This window comes from Labrus bergylta, chromosome 2 (assembly GCF_963930695.1).
Source record: "Labrus bergylta chromosome 2, fLabBer1.1, whole genome shotgun sequence".
In the NCBI taxonomy this organism is placed as follows: domain Eukaryota; kingdom Metazoa; phylum Chordata; class Actinopteri; order Labriformes; family Labridae; genus Labrus; species Labrus bergylta.
The window spans coordinates 11,478,173-11,499,701 of NC_089196.1; the positions used below are offsets into that span (position 1 = coordinate 11,478,173).

A 21,529-nucleotide genomic window follows, 5' to 3' on the forward strand; every position below is an offset into this window, starting at 1 on the left:
GGTAGGTGGAATCAAATGTCATGCTCCTAGACAGTGCAGCGACAGTTGTTTTGATGAGCTACAAAAAGCATTAACAACTAGTACTGTGCTCTTCTTGTATGTTTCTGTATGTAGACCACCCATCCATTTATCCATGGCTTGTCCTTTTTTATCTTCCCCCTTCCTGTCTCTCTGTCAGTCAGACTGTAGAGGATGTCTGTGTCTGCATGGGAGGATTTGCTACCTTAAGCCCAGCTCCACCCCTTCCCCTCCTCCTGCAGACCCCAGTACTATCCAGCGCCTGCCTCGGCTCACTACTTCCCCCAACAGATCGTAACATACACTTTTGTATCACTTACAACTCACACTGCTCAGTTAAGACACTTTGCATAACATAATGGAGTCTTTCAACCTCCATTCACCCTTTTTTAGAGAAATGATTACACTAGATTTTCCTGTAAAGTAATCCTTCTTAATATGATAGATTCAGCCATGTATCAACTTTTGAGTCTATATATACTTGCTATGAACCTTTTTAATCTAGCAACTCTCTTTGGCTGGGCTTTTCGGTGACCATACTAGTGGAGAGCAATTTGTTTTTCTTTGGATCTCATTTTCCAATTACAGATTTTAGAATTTGTGGGAGGAAGATTTGATTCACTGTTTAAAGAATTCTTAAAAAAGGCAAAGAAACCTGTGAATCAACTCAGAATAAGTCTTGTGAAAAGGGTTCTACCTTTACCTTTTAGTGTGTCTTTTTATTGATTATTTGAACGTACACTTTATAACACTGTATGGTGATATGGCCCAGGCTTTTTGGCGCAAATTGGTACTGAGACACATTTTATTCCCTTTGTAATAATCCGTACTCATTTCAAAGCAAAATTTGGGGCCTGGAGCTTTTTAAAATACTTTAATAGTTTCAAGATTATCTTCAAAGTGTAAAACAAATACAGACGTACTGAACTATATATACAAGCTCTGGTGGGATGGAATATTTTTCAATTCTGCCAAATTCATTGGAATTTCCTTCAGAGACTGACTTTCTTGTTTGGTATTTCACACATGCCAATCTACCCCAGCTGAGGTCTGAATGGGCATCAACATTTTCACAAACACCACAAATTTAGCGTCTTGTCAGAGGTTTTACGTCTCAAACATGACATTTTAATTATAAAGTTGACCTCATATTAAAAATAAAATGGGGAACACACCCAAGTCTTTATTTTGAGCTCAGACTGGTCATCTCTGTGCTATTCCTAGTTTCCCCCAGCAGCATTGTTGGTAAAAATCCTCTTAGCTGAGTGAAGGCAGCAACGCTCAGGACCTCCATGGCTCCTGGACGAATGATACAGTGATTTACTCTGAACACAACACTATCCTTCAAAGTCATCACTGCAGCATATCCCTCTTTGTAGAGCCAGCTGTGTAATGAAAAGTGACAACACATTGCCATGCTTTTAATGTATTTAGTTATGGGGGGATGGAGGGGGCTCTGGATGGATAGGGCCTTGTATAAATATATTCGAATGATGTGATGTGTGCTGTATTTGGTTTTTTTCACAGTCTCTATCTTAAACTGCGAAGTAAAAAGGAAGAATATTATTCAATGTGTTACAGTCAAGTTAGTATGCACAATATTCTTCAATTGCTGTCACAAAAACTGATCCTTTTTGGGGATCATTTTGTTTTGGTTGACATGCCACAGTGACCACTCTAGCTAGACCTTTCTACTTAATCCACATTTTTTGGGCTCCGTCAGTATTTTCCAGCATGTTTGGTATGGTTTTATTTACTATCATTCTGGACAAAATTCCCAGAGGTTTCCATAATCCTCTTACCATATGGAGGGGTGGAGAAATATTTTCTTGCCTTAAGTGTGGCTCCAGGCATAGCCCGAGGCTTATGACAAATTTTGGCTTCATCTTTCAAGCCCAACCTCAAACCTTGCCATTGAACACCATCCTCTATCCCGGCTGCCTCTTTTAGTCCTCCGACCATTTCCAAGACCCCAGATCCATTTTTAGCCTGCAGCATGGAACATGTTTGCTGGTAATACATCAGTAGGCATTATATCCTCGGCAAGATCAGCCTCCATTGGGAAAAACATAACCTTGGGAGTGACTTTGTGGCGAGGGCTGTCATAGCTCTTCAAAGTTGCCTGCCATGAATCTTAACATGCTTCCACTCTTAAGAGAGACTACCAGGAAAGTCAAACCTGATGGGCTTGCCCAAGGTATAGGAAATAACTGTTCCAGTGGAAACTTAAATCTAAAATGTTCCTAGCTTTATATATTTGTTTTGGCTCAAGGGAAATGTGTATTTGTACTGTACATGGTCTGAGGTACCACAAAGATTTCATTCATTATGAAAGTATACATTGTAAAGCTGTGTCTTTTTCATTCTGGATTATTTCTGTGTTATCAGGCAGCGTTGCTTCTCTCCATTCTACTCCATGACACGTATAGCTTACCAGCTCTTCAGGGCAGTGACCCGATGATTGCAAGGTCAGCACAGGTTGTATTGCTTTGACCTGAGAACATGAGCAAGCAAACAAACAACAAACAAGCTCTGATTCGTCAGGAGGTACCAGCTGCATGGCGCATCATGGTTTGAATTAAGCAGGCAGGGGATCTTTGATGATGAAAAATCCAATCCGTCTGCACACAGAGATGTTTTTTTCTGTGTGCAATTTTCTGACACTTAGTTCAGGAAGGTTTGTGTCTAACTTATCTCACTTTAACTTGATTCATTGTGATATATTGACATTGCAGACATCACATTAATCAATTAATTTATTCTAAGGCCACCAACCTACAAAAGTATGTCAGGACTGTATGTGTGTATAAATGAATATGGATACCTGACAATCTAATATACAATCCAGTGGCTCCTACTGTAAAGGTGCCAAAGCTTTTTTTTCCATTCTCATTGGCCTAATGTGCTGCTTTTTAATTGGGCCAAAACCCGAATGCTTATTCACATCAATCACACAACCTCTGCAGTCATTTGAGCCGCCTGTTTAGCTTCACTCCCACTGTTTTTGTAGCCTGCGTTCAGGCCCATAATGTGGCAGGTTTCGGATGAAATAAATGGGAAAACACACATGGCGGTAACTAATCCCGGCGGCACCATCACATACTCACCACAAGCCACGGAGCCCCTCTCACTCCCTGGTTCCCTCCCACTCTGGCTCCAGAGCCGTTTCCCTCAAGGATGTCCGATCCCAGTCCGCATCTCCCTCCGTCCTAGCAACATATTAGTCTCCATGCTGATGCAGCAAAGCAAGGGTGGCTTGGCTGTATGGTGAACGGAGGATGGAGTTATTTGCCTTGCAGCTAGTTTCTCTGTCTCCATCCGCCAGCCTGCAGCCATCCTGTCTTCCCTCCAAGTGAGCTTTAATATTATCAGTGCAATTATTATCCTTGAAGGCTGGGTGACAATGCAAAAAAGAAAGGGCTGAGATTAGTAGTAAGTCTCAGAGGAGGAGAGATACGGTGGATACGCTGTGATGTCTCTTTACTCTCAGCTGTGTATTTGTCAGTGTGTATGTTTGGATGTATGTTTGTTTGTGTTTGTGCCAGATGGCTGCCTGGCTGTGGGGTAAAGCTATTATTTTTCACAGGATGGTATTTTATCAGAGATAATACGCTCAATGCACTGGGTTGTCCATTATTTATTGTTTTTCTGCACTTATCTCATTTTTCTTAAGTTGTTTGCTGAGCTTTCCATCAGCTCTTCAAACTCTCCCCCCACACATTTTTCTTGTCCTCTCATAACCTGTCGGAAAGGGTTGATTTTGGTGAAATCCCTCCAAGACAGGATCATCAAAGACAAGTTAGACAATCAAAAGATTCTATTTTGGTGTTATAATAACTGTGTTTGATTGCACAACAGTTTAATGACCATGAGTCTTTGGGAGAGTGCTGTGTAAGCAGAGAGCAGATGGCTCAGAGAGCATATTTTAACAACCAAATGACTTGTTTTGTACATGAAGTGCTGACAAGGCACTTTGAATTTACAGTGTTACAATCTTGCCCTTAATGGGTCTTTAACTTCATCCTTTTATCTCCTTTCTCTGCAGGCATCATCCACCAAATGAAGGGGGACTATGAGACTGCACTGAAACTCCACAAAACACACCTGGCCATCGCTCAGGAGCTGAATGACTATGCTGCTCAGGGCCGGGCGTACGGTAACATGGGTAATGCCTATAATGCCCTGGGAGCCTTCGACCAGGCTGTACGCTACCACCGCCAGGAGCTGCAGATATCCATGGAGGTAAACGATCGCGCTTCACAGGCCTCCACTCATGGAAACCTGGCTGTGGCTTACCAAGCTCTAGGAGCCCATGACCGTGCTCTGCAACACTACCAGAACCACCTCAACATTGCTCGTGAGCTCAGAGACGTCCAGAGCGAGGCCCGGGCTTTGGGCAATCTTGGCAACTTTCACTGCTCTAGAGGAGAGTTTCCTCAGGCGGTGCCATACTATGAGCAGTACCTTCGCCTGTCCCCTGACCTCCAGGACATGGAAAGTGAAGGGAAAGTTTGTCACAATCTTGGTTATGCCCACTACTGTCTGGGCAACTACCAAGATGCTGTTAAATACTATGAACAGGACTTAGCTCTGGCCAAGGACCTTCATGACAAACTGAGCCAGGCTAAGGCTTACTGTAACCTGGGTTTGGCATTCAAGGCCCTGGGAGACTTCACTAAGGCAGAGGAGTGTCAGAAATATCTGCTGTCACTGGCCCAGTCCCTGAACAATGCACAGGCCCGCTTCAGAGCTCTGGGAAACCTCGGGGACATTTTTGTCTGTAAAAAAGATGTGACTGGAGCCATTCAGTTTTACGAGCAGCAGCTGGCCTTAGCTCACCAGGTATGGCCACACATAATGAATGTAGTATCTCATATACTTATACAGTTCATCATGTAAATAGGATATGTCATATGTCATGTTGAAAATGTCATTTTGATATCATTCATTCACGCCTCCATTGCTATATTTATGGCATTCTGCCTTATTTCAGGTTAAAGAGCGGAGGATGGAGGCCTGCGCCTATGCTGCCCTGGGGGCCACCTACAGACTGGTGCAGAAATATGACAAAGCTCTGGGCTACCACACCCAGGAGCTGGAGGTTTATCAAGAGCTGGGTGACGTGCCGGGAGAGTGTAAAGCCCACGGTCACCTGGCAGCAGTCTACATGGCCCTGGGGAAGTACGCCATGGCCTTCAAAAGCTACGAAGAACAGCTGGAGCTCGGTCGAAGGCTGAAGGATCCTGTGGTGGAGGCTCAGGTTTACGGAAATATGGGCATCACTAAAATGAATGTAGGCGTGATGGAGGAAGCTATCGGCTACCTAGAGCAACAGCTGGCCACTTTACAGCAGCTGAGCGGCAATGAGGCACTAATGGACAGGGGCAGGGCCTATGGGAACCTGGGAGACTGCTATGAGGCTCTGGGAGACTTTGAGGAGGCCATCAAGTACTATGACCAGTATCTATCAGTGGCCCAGAGCCTTAACCGCATGCAGGACCAGGAGAAGGCCTACAGAGGCTTAGGCAATGGACACAGGTAAGTCTGCTTTGAGTGAGAGGCAACATGCTTCAAATTTGCCATTTCAAATTGCGAGAAAAATCCTTTTCAGTCTTAGCAAAACACAAAGGTATCATTTCCCTCAGCAGTTGCAGATAATTGTATTGGCAGGGTTTTACAAATAATCACAGTAATCCCGCTTTGCATATTATTTTTCTCTCTGCGCTCACTATCAAGGACCACCGTAGTTTAGAGACACCTTGCTGTTGAGCAATCTTGGATATGAGCCTGGTGCCCGCTGTCTCAGCAGCAGCCTAGTGGCCCTGTCCTTATCTTTATGCAAAGAGGATTTGGCAGGCAGACGTCTGAAACTGAGGGAAGAGCAGTTATTTCGAGGCAACCTCTTACATCCTGTGCCTCCTTCCTTTCCATTTCTACCTATGCCACAAAGAGCTGATAGCATCCTAGGAGACTACACTGCAAAATAAAACACGAAAGGCTTGCTGGAATCCTCATTTCAGAGATGATTTTATTCTCATTGTGTATCATCAGCATGGCACCACAGTAATCACACACAGCAGTATTAGCCATGCATGAGTTCAGAGGGGAATAAAAGACATCAGACACAAACCCTTCTCGTCTTCTAACAGCTCTTAGTCAAGCACATACATTATCACACAGAGCATTAATTAGGCCGGGGGCCTTTATTCTTATAATGCTCCATTTGAAACGGCATCCAGCAATTGTGTGAAGTGTCTGAGAATGTGAATAAAGTCTGTTTGATGACTTTGAAGGAGAATTAAATGTTGAAATGGGATGAATGCCATTCTGTCAACACAAACAGCTGAGGGGAGAGGGAAGTGGGGGATCTTTTGACAGGTGACCCATCTGGCATTAAAAGATGGTAAACAGTGTTACCCTTCAAGCACAGCCAACATTTTAGATTTCATATCAGCTCTGACCTTTTTTTCAAACAAGCCTTTAATGCAGTTTAGTCTCTATCCTTTCCTGCATTACATTTGAATCAAAACCAATTTATCTGCTGCTTTGAAAACAAAACTGTTCATGAAATTTTCATTCCTTGTTAGGTATAATAGTGTTCTGTTAAAACAGAATAGAAAGGTTTCAGACTGCATGAATCAATAATACATTTTCTCTGATGTGCGATAACATTACTGACAGATTTGTTCAACCTTGTTTTTTGTTCATCTTACATATCACATTTCTAATCTGCTTCACCCTGATGCTCATTGGTGTTCTGTCTCTCCTTTGCAGGGCCATGGGAAACCTGCAGCAGTCGCTAGTGTGTTTTGAGAAGCGGTTAGTGGTGGCTCATGAGCTCGGGGAGTGCGGAGGCAAGGCTCAGGCCTACGGGGAACTGGGTGCACTGCACAGCCAGCTGGGAAATTATGAGCAGGCTATTTCCTGTCTGGAGCGTCAGCTTGGGATTGCACGTGACACCCAAGACAGACTGCTGGAGGGTGATGCCAGCTGTGGTTTGGGCGTCGTATATCAATCAATGGGAGAGTACGAGACAGCCCTGCGATGCCACCAAAGTGACCTGGAGATTGCAGAGGAAACAGGAAGCCCCGCACGGCAGGCCCGCGCCTACGGTAACCTGGGCCTTACCTACGAGTCTCTAGGAAACTACGAGCGGGCAGTGGTGTTCCAGGAACAGCATCTAAGTGTGGCAGCTCAAACTAACGACTTGGCTGCCAAAACTCTGGCCTATAGCAGCTTGGGGAGAACACACCACGCACTGCAAAACTACTCACAGGCTGTCATGTACCTGCAGGAAGGTGAGTGAGTCAGGGGGAACAGCAGAGAGGATTGTCTTTGTTGTCTGAGCTGATAGGCTTAGAGTTTGTGAATTCATGAATATGAAATTCAGAGCCTATTTGCTGCTAAGCCATTGCCATTTTTATTAGGCTGTGTGCATGTGTGGGTGCAAGTGTATATGTGTATATGTGTATTGGGTTTTTTTGTGCTTATTTGTTATAAGTGCACAGGGGGATTTTGTGTGCGTATTATTCGCCTGTGTCGGCTTCTGTGCTGTAAAGGTATACTAGCATTCCTGTGTGTATGTCTGTGCAAACCTATCAGGATGCACGCCAAGGCTCTTTCCCTGTTTACTGCTCGCTCTTCTTCACACCTCTATATCTACTTTCCTCAGAGGGTTCTTTGCAGCGAGCTGCCAAAGGATCTTTTCACACTCTGGCTGACACACTCCTGCCTCTCATGCTTCATTGTCCCCTGCAGATTATGGTGAAATAAAAACCTGCAGCTTTGCCCCTCAGAAATTCATTATGTCAGTGACAGTGCAGGGAGGGTTTGTCACCGAGGAAGTGATAAGTGGAAGCATCCATAGATGTGAGCTTAATGTTCACACCATCAGCCTCGCCCATTGACAGACCTCTTGCTCAGAAACACCCACTGTGTTACTCATTTGAATCCAAGAAAATTGCAGTTCATGTAAGAGAACAGATGTATATTTCACCCTGCAGGCAGTGAATGCAGGAGAACAGGAATAAATCTCCTCTATCTCTCCTCCGTCCACTATGCTAGAGTTAGCCGGGCCTGCAGTGACCCAAACACCCTCTGCTGGCCTGCTTATTGAGGTTTAATGGAAACAAAGGCGACAGGCCATTCTGTCTCCACCCTGTCCTCCTGTTGTCCCCTGTACTGTCCTTGTATTGTTCCTGGGTCTGGCTGTGCAAAAAAAAAAGTCCCTTCACTATCCTTGACAGCCAATTATTTCTGGCCAACCTACCCAGACTGAAAAGTGTGTGTGTGTGTGTGTGTGTGTGTGTGTGTGTGTGTGTGTGTGTGTGTGTGTGTGTGTGTGTGTGTGTGTGTGTGTGTGTGTGTGTGTGTGTGTGTGGGGGGGGGGGGGGGGGGGTTCTCAAGTTTTTCAATTTTTTTTCTGTTCTCTCACTTTTATTTTTTTTATTCTGTAAGCTGCAATGTTTGTGTTTTTGTTTTTGTTGTGTTCGACAAAAAGGATTAATTGGAAGGAGGGATAGTGAGGCGGTTCCAAACTGGTGCAGACACTGTTGACAACATGTGACCCCCAAATCAGTGTGTAGTAATAAGTGTGTGCATGTGTTTGTATGAAAGTCTGATGGTTAGTCTGTGTTGCACAGTAACAAAGAATAACAACGCTACAGTGAAGTGCACATGAAGATACCAATTAACTGCCAATAGGCAGACATCATTTCTGTCACTTCTAGTGTTCACATCAGTCCCCAAGTTATAGTCCAGTAGTTTAATGTTGAAGGATGTCGCACACTGCAGTCTCAATCTTTCACAAAAAAAGGCTTTTCACACCGAGCTTCTCTTTTCAATGGCAGCTAATGGAGTTACTTCAAGTTCTTCACGCTTCATTTATGAAACAGCAACTAATGGAATAACAATTTTAAACAAATTTAAGGGAGGTTTTGGAATAAATGCTAAACATACTGAGCAAAAACAAATAACAGATTATAGAAAACAAAGCCCAAACAGAATATGCAGTTTATAGTCTATATCCTTGGATTTAGTGCGTGGCACGGGCCACCTATTTCTGTCCGAACCAGACCCATGTCCAACACCGTTATTGTAAACATGAGCACTAAATTAGTGTTATGTGTCATGACTTTCACAGTCATTGAAAATGACTGTGAAAGTCATCGGGTTTTTTGTAATTAGTTTAAAGAGACAAACATTAATCAATAAGTGATCAGTTGTACCTTACACACACAGTCAGTTTAACTATCAGATTTAGCCATGTGTTGCATTACGTAGATAAACAAACAGCAGCACTGAGCAGGAAGTAGCATTGCAATACAAAAAAAGTAAGTCCATTATATTTATGTATTTTCAAACTTTGTCCGTCAAAATGACTGGAGACCAGACCATACTAAGAATTAAGCTAAATTCATTGTTGACTGCCCATGTGACCTATAACCAATGATCTAAAGTAAGTAATGACAGGAGCCCATAAAGTTGAAAGCCAATGTATGAAGTTTTGCTGTTTTCCTTTTTATCAAGTAACCTCTCTTATCACTGGTGAAGAGTGGGGGGTAATGATTTAAGTCAGGATAATGCTATTATATTCCTCAGTAAAAGAATATATAAAAATAAACTTTTATTTTTCTCCTAACTCCCTCTGGAATTATACCTATCACATAATACAATGGATCCAGCTGTAAATTGACACTCAGAGTGGTTTGAAATTGCTAGAATCCCCTTCCAGCATGATTTAAGTTTTGGGCAATCCCAAAAGATGTGTGAGAGGTCTCCAATCTGTTTACAGTACCTCCAACATACCTTTGTTTTACCTGTGTCACTTTTTGATACACTGTGAAGGGTTATACGCGTCTATTTTTTATTTCAAGTTAAGTTCTTTTCACCTAGGACTATAAGTTGTTTTATATTCTCTTCCACACACTTCTTCCCATGTCTTATCCTCAATTATAACATTCATCTCTAGTTCTCACCTCTTAATTAATTCAAGAGTTTCCCTGATAAATGTACTATTAAATTTGAAACTATATTTTGGCATTCTTTTTTTTTTTTACTAATTTCTTATTTAAAAAAATCTTCTAGAGAGGTGGGTGGTTGCTTCAAGCTGTTCCATTCTTTATGTGACATAACATTTTTCCTCTCTTGCAAATATATTTAAACATCTAACAGTAAAACACATTTATCTTGTAATTGCTTAAATTATTTTTAAAGTTACTCCACGCAAACATGCTAACACATTCTTATCTGAAGTTCTCTCCATTTCTTTTGCTCTAAGTTTGGTAGCATCTCAAGAGGTACTTGTGGGAATGCATGTTTCTCCAGTCCAAGCCAATTTGTTCCTTATCTTGTAATAACAATTCAACCATTCCATAAAGTTGTGCTGCCCAGGTGAAGTTAAGGAAGACCTCCTTGTTTAGATAGATAGAGAGATAGATAGATACTTAGTGCAGAGTCTGATCTTATTTGATCAATTAATCTACTCAACTTTGCCTTGTACAACTGTGAGGTGTCTTGGGTGATCAGGTTGCCTAAGTATGTGAATCATTGTGTTGATCAATTAAAATAACATTATTTGTTTAACTTAGATGGCAACATGCCTATTAGAACAATGTCCTTTGATTTAGCTTAGTTAATGATATAACCTACTTGGCTCTTATCATCAAGGCCTTTGATTTGGCTTCTTTAATCATGTAGCCTTTCCAAATCATTGAAACATTTACAAATAAATGTCATCTGCGTACAGGAACATCTGATCTTCCAAGTAGTTTGGGATGTTGCCTTTTCATTTCTGCTAACATTTCTGTACTTATTGGAAATAATAATGGAGAAAGGGGGTACCCTTGTCTGATTCCTCTTTTCAAACTTAAATTCCCTGATGTGTGCCCATTTACACATAATCTTAAAAGGGTCCAGAGTACAGCATTTGAATCCAACTAATGAAATCCCATCTTTTAAAGTATATGTTCCAAATATAGCTAATCCACTCAATCAAATACTTTCTCAGCATCTAAGATGAGAAGCATTGAAGATTGATTATTTCGTCTTGCTGCAGAAATGATATTTAGGCTTCTTCTAGTGTTATTTATTCTCTGTCGCCTGTGAATAAACCCAGTTTGGTCTAGTTGAACTCTTTGCTGATGCAGCTCTAGATTATTTGAGCCATTATTGTACTATTGTGAAATTTCACAATAGAAATTAACCTTATTGATTATATGAGGCACAATTCAGTGGATATTTCATTTTTTGGGGAATTTAAGAAATGATTGCTTCCAGCCATGTTTTTGAAGGAACGTTCTCATTAGAAACATAATTATGTTCTCTTTGAAGGGGTGTGACCTCTTTGAAATATTTAAACAATTCCCCTGGATACCCTTCCATCCCTGGCAATTTATTGTTTGTTAAATACTTTATGACTTCTCCATTTTCCTCTTTTGTGATTGGGTCTCTCATTGTTTTTGACTCATAAATTGCTGTATAATTGTGTCAGAAACCTTGTAATTTAAATAACTTTTCATGATGTGTATCTTATGGTTAAAATGTCTGGACTCATCATCATAATTTTGACTTGATATACTTTTATATGATTCTCTTAAAGCTCAAAACAGGCAAAATCTTACTCCTCAACATGTATTCAAGTGATTAACATCTGGAAAGCAAGGAAATGAATGGCTTTCAATGATCTCATTTATAATTAATCAAGCTTTCACAAATCAAATATTGAGTTCTCAATGATATAACACTGTCTTGGATCTTGTGTGCATAATTGTAGAAGAGTTTTTTGTAGGATACATTTGGTGTCTGTGTCACAATCCCTTTAATCCTTCGTTTTCTTTCCGACTTGAGGGGTGGCAAATATTTTCTTTACACTGCACAAGTTGATTTGGGTGTTGTTAACACCATTGTAGAGGAAAAGGAGACACAACAGGTAGAGATAGTATCATGAAAATGTCTCAGATACACTGCCTGTTTGTGACACATTTCTTTTCTTTGTGGTCATGATCAAAGGGTACTGAGTTGTCATGTGTCAGGAGTGCATACATTCTGGGGTATTTTGTCTGCAGGACAACACAACTTGCGGCTCTACAAAGCATGAGATTTTATGCCTTTTTTTTCCCAATGCATGTGTATTTGATGTCTGCACGTAAAGCTTGTGTCTGAAGCCAGAGGTGCACGGGCTCTAGAGGCTGCAGAGACTCTTTCACCCAGCTGTCAAGCAGCCTTTAAAGTGTTCTCTAGTTGCTCTTCGGGGTGCAGCCAGCCACGGCCACATCCTCATGTCATGCCGCTTCTACGTGACTGTGCCTGCGGGGCACACCAAAGGCACGCATGGTGACAGTGACAGACACAGAATGATTCAGAGCACGAGAACAGAGGGAATGAGAGAGTGAGGGAGGAGAGGAGGGATGGAGAGAAAGAAAGAGAATGGCAGGCAAGCGGTGGGGAAAGACAGAAATCAGCATGCGTCATAATTCACATGTATTATTTCACTGTCAACTGGAGAGTAAAGAAAACATAGAGTTGGTTGACATTCAGGCTTGATCATAAAGAACTATCACAGAGCAGCTCAGAGAAAGAAAGAAAGGTTTGTGTGCATGCGTGTGCGTCTATGCGTGTGTTTGTGTGTGTGTGTGTAGATGAAAGGCTCAGAACTAGAGTTGAGATGAGTGAGGGGTGAGGCTGTCAGAGAATGAAAGGATAATTTAGATCTGTTTCCTCTCTCTTGCTCCAGCGCCTAATGAGCCCTAAGCAGTGCCGAGTCCCCTGCAAGCGCTGCCACCACAGTCAAGATGAAACAGGTAGAGGGAGAGCAGAGGGGGGCAGAGACACCGGCACAGAGATGAGAAAATGAATACTAGAAGGCAGAGAGGAGCTCAGCTGATGCACGGGAGGGAGAGGGCAGGCAGGCAGAGGGAGGGTGTATGGAAAGATAAGGCGAGAGGGGAGACTGTTGTGGGCTTCAAAGGCAGCCGGCTAGCGTGGCCGTGGAGGAGCCATGAAGTCTAAGGCTGCGTGGTGTGCTGGGTCTTGGGGAAAAAGGCTGCGTTTTTTCGGGTCAAGCGCTCTGTTCTTGGCTTATCTGGTCCAGCCACAGACTGTTTTTCAGGAATGCTGAGAAAAGCAGACTCAAATGAGGGCAGCTTGACCCATTTTTTTCCCAAAACATTTTTGAGACCCCTTTGTCACAGGAGCAATTGGAGAGAAGAGAGAAAAATATGCAGCCTGTAAATGTGCAAAAGCCTATTGCAAACTGCACACTGTTTGCTATGCATTTAGCACCTTGTGGGTTATATATGGCCTGGCAGCTGCCTTTTTTTCCATCATTGTCCTCCGTGGAGTGGCATTTTCATCTCAGTAATTGGGCAGAACCAAGTACTCTGCAAGGCAGACTGAGGACACATGCAAAGTTGTGACATACGCCGCGCTGCTTGAGGGATTGAAAGTGAAAAACAAACTGCGTGCTCCCCAGGTTATCTGACACATGCACACTGAACATAAACACCTAGATACACACACGCAAATGTGTACAAGCACATTCCAACTTCCCCTAGCTTCCAAAACAACTGTAGAAGTCTCTCAAACAAAAATAACAACTTTGCTCCTCTGTGAGTTTGCAAATATTTGTAGTCGTCTTCATGATATCGCGTGGGTTCTTTTATGCAAGCATCAGGCGTGTGTTTGTGTTTGCTCAGCCGCTCGATCCTGAGCATTGATTACTATGCAGTCCGATTAGTGTTCTAACAGCTTCTCTCTATGGCAGAATGCATGTGTACTTGTGTGTGTGTGTGTGTGTGTGTGTGTGTGTGTTTATTTCAGTCCAAGTTGGAGCACAATCTTACAACTGAGGCCAAATATCCAAACCTGCTCGCAGTCAGAACATCAGAACCACGCTATGCTTACATCTGTTACTCTGAAAGATACCTAAGAGTCTGCCTGCTCTGAATAATTTTTACTCTCTCTCTCTTCCTCTTCCTCTACTCTCTCACTCTCATCTGCTCCTGTTTCCTCCCTCCTCTGACAGGCCTAAGGCTTGCTGAGCAGCTGGCTCGGCGTGAGGACGAGGCGAAGATCCGCCATCGTCTGGGGCTCTCGTTGTGGGCCAGTGGGAATCTGGAGGAGGCCCAACATCAGGTAAAGTTTTTTTCTGTTCCTTCCTCATCCTGCCTCGACTCACCTTGACTCAATTCTCCGCTTCCCCTCCCCTCTTCTCTCCTCTCTCCTTTCTGCTTCTCTCTTCCATCTGGACTTACGTGTAGTTAAAACTGACCTCTAATAAGCACACATCTGTTGGCTGGCAAAAATTACAAATTGGGGGGTGGGAGGGTTGGATGTCCGAAGATATGAAGTGTGAAATATACATTTTCAGCTATGCTCTTATGGGGAAAGACAGAGACCTGGGGAGAAGAAACAAAAGGAGGAATAAAATAGAGGTGGATTTAGAGCTCTACATGCTCTGGAGTCTGCTGGGTTGGTAAATTCTGTCATCTCTGGAGACAGGCGACAGATGACTGAAGATTTTTTTCTATCTGCATGGTCTCCGGAGTCCAAAGCCTCTGCATCACACACATAGTCCGTCCTCTTCAGCCCACTGCCCACCTGGCAAGCATGGAATATCCCCTTAACGTCTCTCTTTACAGTCTGTCCACACACCACAGCTCAAGATTTTTCGTAGCTTATGAATCCACATACAAATCTGCCAGCAGCAGTGGCTGTCACGTGTGTCTGTAGGGATGTTATTCTGCTGCTTTCATTTTTTAAATCTAGTCCAAAATACATTTCTGGTGTGATAGACGCACACCACAAACATCTATGTGACCCAGATAGCTTTGTTTTTCTGTCCTGCATTGTACTTTTTCTGAAAAGTAAACTTGTCTGTTTGCAATTATTTGTAACAAGAGTTTGGAGAAGAAAGACCAGGCCAAGGTGATGACTAGACCAGAGGCTCATGAGTCATCTTGAGGAATTTGTGTTCAATTAAAGAAAAATATTATTCTAACAAGCGCATGCAACATATTTTCCACCGTGTGTTTGCTTTCTAGTTTTACACTCAAATGTAAGACCGTAGTTGTGCCTATTATTTGTGACTTCCTTACAGAAATCCAATGCCTTCCCACATCCACCACAGAAATGTTGAGAATTTTAACCCCTATGTCTGCTTGTAGGCCTCAGGGTGAATTGGTGGTTGGAAAGGACACTTTAATGTCCTCAGAGTGTAGATAAAATGGTTATTCATGAGCTGGCCTGTTGCTACGGATGACCTTGGGAAATACTCTGACCCACTTCAAACCTCATTTATTTAAAGGTTTAAATTGGAATTCATAAAGCCATCATAGGTATGGGCTTAGAGTACTTGACCTTGTCTGCTTAATTTTCTTCATATTTAAACCTGGTTGTAGTTTAAAACCTCAGCTTCAATCTTTGTGTTTACGGTGACACACAGATTGACTTGTCCTGACAAACTCACATTCATATTTGATAAGAACATAAATCAATAAATTCATGTTTACTTAAATACAACAGTTCTATTATGCATTAACCTTTTCCTAACTCTGATACCATTTGAGTTCCCTAGAGAGGTTATTTTTCAAAAATCATTAGAGGTGCATGTGTATCAAGCTTTGGTCACGTTTGCGCTACAGCATGACATTGACATTCAGTTAACATGTCAGATAAAAGCCATGTTAGTGTCAGCGGCGCTAAAAACATGAGAGTGCTATCTGAATGCATAGCAGCGGAAGAATGGAGCAGATTTCCCGACAGCCAAGCAAGTCACTGCAGACGCAGCACAATCGAGATTGTTCCCCCTTTCATCTGTGCCAGGAGGGGTCAGGCCGGAGGAAAGACGCTGTGAGAAATTAGTTTCACTCTTAAAGGGTATGTCTGCAAGCTTAACAGATTAAACTAGCGCTGCAGCAATCCGCCCAAGGTCCTATCAGCAAAATCAACGAGACCAGCAGCTCCGTCGACTAGCACCACTGCAGCAGAGCTCCCAGATTCTCTGCTGATCTCTAGACTCCCCCTTCACTCCCGTTGACACACTTTTGCTGCATGACCTTGGGATATGCCAGACAAGCTACAGAGTATGCATATATGTATGCTCACCAGCAACGTACATGCTGTTCTCTCTCTCTCTTTCTTCCTGTTTTTAAAACCACAATGCTGATACAATCCATTTCACCCGCACCAACAACCTTTCTCCACTGCAGCTCTTTGTCTTCCTTTGAGCTTTGGTTAAATGGTGTGAGCAGAGTGCTTCACCCTCTCTGCTGGCCCCAGACTCCTAGAGAGTGGCTCTATAGCAGTCCCAGTCACCCTACAGGGCTGCCATAGGTGCAGAAATAGGAAATCAATAAAGGCTCCCATGAATCAGCACTCCTGGCTTGCTCTGCTTGGCCGGTGCAACACCGCCTGCTGCCCCACCTCTCCATTGTCCCTCTCCCTCCCTCAATCCAATGTCTGGCGCTGAATAGAAAGGTCCAATAACACAGAGAGGCTTATTGAGTTCACGGAGCATTTATTTCCATGGCTGCTGTCTGGAAGTTGATGCTCAGGTAATGGTTTAGTTTTGTCATTGCCCTTTCAAGTGTTGAGGCAAATAAGAGCTGAAGAGAGGTTTACTTTTTGGTTGGTGATTCATCGAGCTACATTACAGTTCGTTTCTTAGCTGGGATAGATGCTGAATTGGAAAACAGCAGATTTTGGATGACGGTTGAGGTGGGATGCTACCACCTAGTGGTCACAGGAATTCTCCCTCATCAAAAGTCTAATCATACACGCTTTGTGATATTCGATTTGATGGACATTTCATTCGCTCTTTCCAGACTATAAAAGCCTTTAAAAGACAGTGATACTTAATGTATTGAAATGATTAAGACATCCCTTGACCCATACTAATACGATACGATACACTTCATAATCAGAATCTAAGTGTGATGTTCTAGTTTTACTTTAAATTCCTTATTTTTTTGTTTTTTTCCTCAGCTCTACCGAGCATCTGCACTGTTTGAGACCATCCGCCATGAAGCCCAGCACAGCACAGACTACAAACTCTCTCTGTTTGACCTGCAAACCTCCTGCTACCAGGCACTCCAAAGGGTTCTTGTAAGCCTAGGTATGCACATCCACACTTTTCAATTCCTTTGTATTTCATGTTGTTTTAGCCTTCACTTTTTAATGGATATCCACCTCTGATCCCCACAGGCCACCATGATGAGGCTCTGGCTGTGGCAGAGCGCGGTCGCACACGAGCCTTTGCTGACCTGTTGGTGGAGCGGCAGACTGGCCAGCAGGACTCAGACCCCTACACCCCAGTCACAGTGGAGCACATCCTGGACACAGTCAACAGCCAGAGGGCCTTGGTGCTGTATTTCTCCATGGCTGCTGGTTACTTGTACAGCTGGCTACTGGCTCCAGGAGCAGGTAACTGTCTGTGCTTCGTCTACTGCTCAGGTTGTAAACTTTTTAAATCCAACACTAAATTTTTATTTTTTTTATTTTTTTTTTTACCTCAAACTTGTAACAAAGCTTCTTTCCTATACAATGTTTAAAGTGTGGACAATTACAAAGGTCAAAGAACATATGAATATGAACAAACCAGTTGCTGTTAATCAAAGCAGATAAAAGGTCTAAAAGCTGAACTTTGATCTTACCTGTGGGGTAAGAAGTCCAGCTGTAACACCAAGCGACATTGCCACCTGCCACTCTGTTGTAAGGATTTGCCCCCTGCTTTGCCTGTTACCCAAGAAGGTGTCGGCCAGTGGACCAGGCTAATTGAAAGTAACACGGCCAAACAACGCCGGCAACATCTCTGCACATGCCAAGAGGAAACACTTAGCCTTTTGCACAAAGTCAGAACATAATTTTTCATCCTGTCTCCTGTTTTTTGTTACTTTTGTGCTTTTCTTTTAGTATGGTGTTGCTGTGCTTTCCCCCCCCCCCCTCAGACAGAGGGATTAAGATGCAGCTTGTTTTCTGACTCGTGAAATTCCAGTTTCACAAAGAGAATAGGCAAAGCCGCGGGTGAATTACAGTGCATCGCATACAACTCCTGCGTCGGCAGTACTTTTAGTGCTCCTGTGGCTCTCCTCTGCTCTCCGCTTTAGAGAGGAAATGAAAGCCATGACCCATGTTCTATACCACTAAAAGGCTGAACATTTGATCAAACCCAGCTCCCTGGCAACCGTATGAACTTGACCCCCCTCAGCAATCGTCATACGGAGGGGAGGAACACTACAGGGACCAGTGGAGATCTTCAAAGCACTGAATTTTGCCCCAGGCTAAGAGGGAGCCACTTGCTCACTAATCGGCTGTCTGTCACTTCCTGGCATTGCCTGGCATCCAGCTGGCACACAAACATGGCCTGCTCTAAACAGTCTGCCATGTAAAAAGGCCTGCTAAGGTCTGAATTACCTCAGTTGTGTAAATTCTGGGTGTTTATAGGCATGAATGTGCAGTGACACACATACTGTATATGTGTGTGAGTGCACGCACATACTGTTTATGTGTGTCAGGTTTATATACACACCTCAATCACATAAAATATCCATCAAAGATAGATTTAATATAAACATACATGCAAGCCCCTCCATTTACACAGCTGACACATGCACAAACTCACACACACATATACATCCTGTACTCCATCTCCCAGAGTACTCTTCCCCACACCCCCTCTGATGTTCCTGCTCAAAACTCAGCTGAGCTCTCATGTCGGGCAGCAGATGGCACAGGCGGCCTTCTCTTATCTTTTATTGAACATTATTTGTTTTATTCATTTTGTTTCACAGATGCACTACTGCACGTGGCCTCACTCAGCTTTCAATTCAAGCGATCCAACATTCCATCCTGTTGTCAGCGTGCAATAAAAATGTTTTCGATGAAAAGGCGAGGAAAATAGTTCCTTTGTCATTAACCTCAAAACAGTCACTCATGTGTGCCTCTGCTCCCTTCTCTGCAGGCATCCTGAAGTTTCATGAGGTGTACCTTGGCGAGGGCGTATCAGAGGGAGGGTCAGAGTTCCAGGAGGGAGGTGTCGGCAGTGGTGTGGTCAGCGGGTCCTCGTTGGAGCAGCACATAGCCAGTGCCCGGGAGGCTCTGGGTGTAGAGTCTTATTACAGCAGGTGAGATGTTTGCAGCTCTCATAATGAAATGGGAAATATTTGCTCAGTTTGTTAGCTCATTAAATATGTACTTGAAGAAATAGGTATAATGTTCACACAAGCTAGTTGATGGTATATAGATATGTTTTTTTTTTTATAACTTTGTTGTGACTGAGGATGTATGGATGCAGTTTTTCTGGTCTAATGAACATGACTCTTAAATAAATTACTGTTCACATACACATACACATAATACACATAAACCTTTACTTACATAGGTAGTAAAGTAGTATCCAACCTGTTCCATTTTTCTTGAGAAGTGACAATTTATTTCTATAAGCAGACAAAGAAGAAATGATCCGCAGAAGCCTTATCGACAGAAAAAGCAAAGCCTGTACAAACACACTCTTCAATTAACATGTGATCTTTGAGAAGCCCTTGTTAACTTTTCATCAATAGGAGGCTTTAAAAAAACATGAGATATTACCAAAAATGTTTCCCAACGCATTAAAGAAGTTAGCATTTAAAGCAGAGCTTGACATTTCCATCTCAGAAGGTAGCTGAGTTTGTTTTATCATTCAGAGAGTGTGTCTGTGTGTGTAGAATAGTGTTAGTCTGCCCCATTGAACCCTATGATGACAGGCCTCCTCTACCTTCCTAAAGTACTCTACTCTCTCCCCAGTGGGAATAAATGAGACAGAATAATGGCTCTTTGTTGAGCTAGATTGTTGAACTCATCTAACAAACACAGAACCTGACAGGGGAAGGAAGAGAGAAAGGTGTTTCTGAGAGTATAAGGAACAATGGGCAGAGAATTAAGATGCAAGGGTAAAACCTGAGTCGAAGCAGAAGCTTGTGGTTCAAGACCAAACAGACAACAGGGAGTGTATCCAGAGGGCGATGTATTGAAACCAAAATCTTCCATTGACATCCACGGGTCTACACAATGTTTGATGTTAGCTCCTGTCTCTAGTTGGTGTTTGATCCATAGTGCCCAGCTTGTCCACCCAGTGCCATCCTCCACCACCCCAGCAGTCTGGGCCTCCTGCCCCATTACCAGCTCATTTGCTACTCCAATGGGAAGCAGCACACACGACACTGCGCCTGGATGGGCACAATATGGCACCACTTACCAGCCCATTCATTCTCCAGAGTGGAAAGAAAGAGAGGCAGCGGTCTGAAATGAGTAGAGAGAGAAAATAAATGGGATGGGGAAGAATGGGGAGGGCATATTTATTTGAAAGAAATGAGAAAGCAGCATTTGTGACTGTAGAGATACCGTATATGTAATAACTTTTTTCATATTTTCTTTAAGTCATCGTTTCAACCTTTATTTTAATTTGCATCCAAGATGCCTTCAGTCACCATGTCTTTCAGTATGGACACCACAGGAGATAGAATCTCAATTTTCCATATTCACACTGTAGCCATCTTCCTCCAACAACATGCACGGAGTGGGAAACTGAAAATGCTGCCTTGCTGTGTTCTAGGTTCTAAGTCCTATAAATGTAAGATATATGCGAAACCATTATCATTATCACTTCTACACTGATCCTATCTTTAAAGACAAAGAACTGTTCAAACAGGAGGGGTAGCAGGTCATATTTCAAGTTGAAAAAACATTTTTGATAACCAATTAGTTACAGGTAAACACCAGCTCGTAAAAGAATTGGGAGCGTGCCTATGTAAGATTTCTTTACAAAATTAGGTCCTATGTTCCCACATTACCTTTTTCATAAATTTGTATCAGATTTTATCCCCCTTTCTCCCAATTTGGTAGCCAATAACACCCAAACGCCCATCTCTTTGTTTATTGCAAACATTTAATGTAAGTGCACATTGTCCTTTTAAATATTTTTTTTATTTTGACAGCCTTTACAGGTGTACATCATCCAATAAATTAATTTGGTAGTAATTCATACATCCATTTCATTGTCATAATAACAATGCAAATAAAAAAATAAAAAAGAAGAGGATGACAACACAAACCTGCAAACCTGGAGTTTTCACAATTGCTAATTGAGAGCTGAGTAAACAAAATGTCTCTCAACGCAGCTGGAGCTACCAGGTGCCTCTCAATTTTAATCCATGGTTCCTTTCCATAAAAATCTTGTGATGATGCTGTGTACTTTATCCCAATACTTTGATGAAGGTGCTAGGGGTAACATGTAACTACAGAAATTTAACCTAGGAAGTACATTCAGAAGAGATTATGCCTGAGAGAAAAATTGGAAAGTTATGCCATCTCTCCATATCACTTTTAAGCATGTTCTGAGTGCTGGAATAATTCTTATAAACAGTTTTTTTAAGGCACGGAAATATGTTTATTCCTAAGTATTTAAACTGAGAGACCACTGGTATATTGAAATGTGCACATTTGTCTCTACTAGTTTGATTTATAGGTAGAAGTG

The 21,529-nt window shown here is 42.6% G+C and overlaps 1 protein-coding gene across 3 annotated transcripts in view; it reads left to right on the forward strand.

The window, feature by feature from the left end:
* LOC110001945 (tetratricopeptide repeat protein 28) overlaps positions 1 to 21,529 on the forward strand; it is a 165,256-nt gene that overhangs the window by 131,745 nt on the left and 11,982 nt on the right. For all 3 annotated transcript variants that reach the window (XM_065964689.1, XM_065964692.1, XM_020657530.3), the window contains 7 exons: positions 4,064 to 4,860; positions 5,012 to 5,556; positions 6,793 to 7,316; positions 14,042 to 14,151; positions 17,002 to 17,131; positions 17,221 to 17,439; positions 18,977 to 19,139. In XM_065964689.1, the coding sequence (XP_065820761.1) occupies positions 4,064 to 4,860; positions 5,012 to 5,556; positions 6,793 to 7,316; positions 14,042 to 14,151; positions 17,002 to 17,131; positions 17,221 to 17,439; positions 18,977 to 19,139 (2,488 nt within the window). The remainder of the gene's footprint in view (positions 1 to 4,063; positions 4,861 to 5,011; positions 5,557 to 6,792; positions 7,317 to 14,041; positions 14,152 to 17,001; positions 17,132 to 17,220; positions 17,440 to 18,976; positions 19,140 to 21,529) is intronic.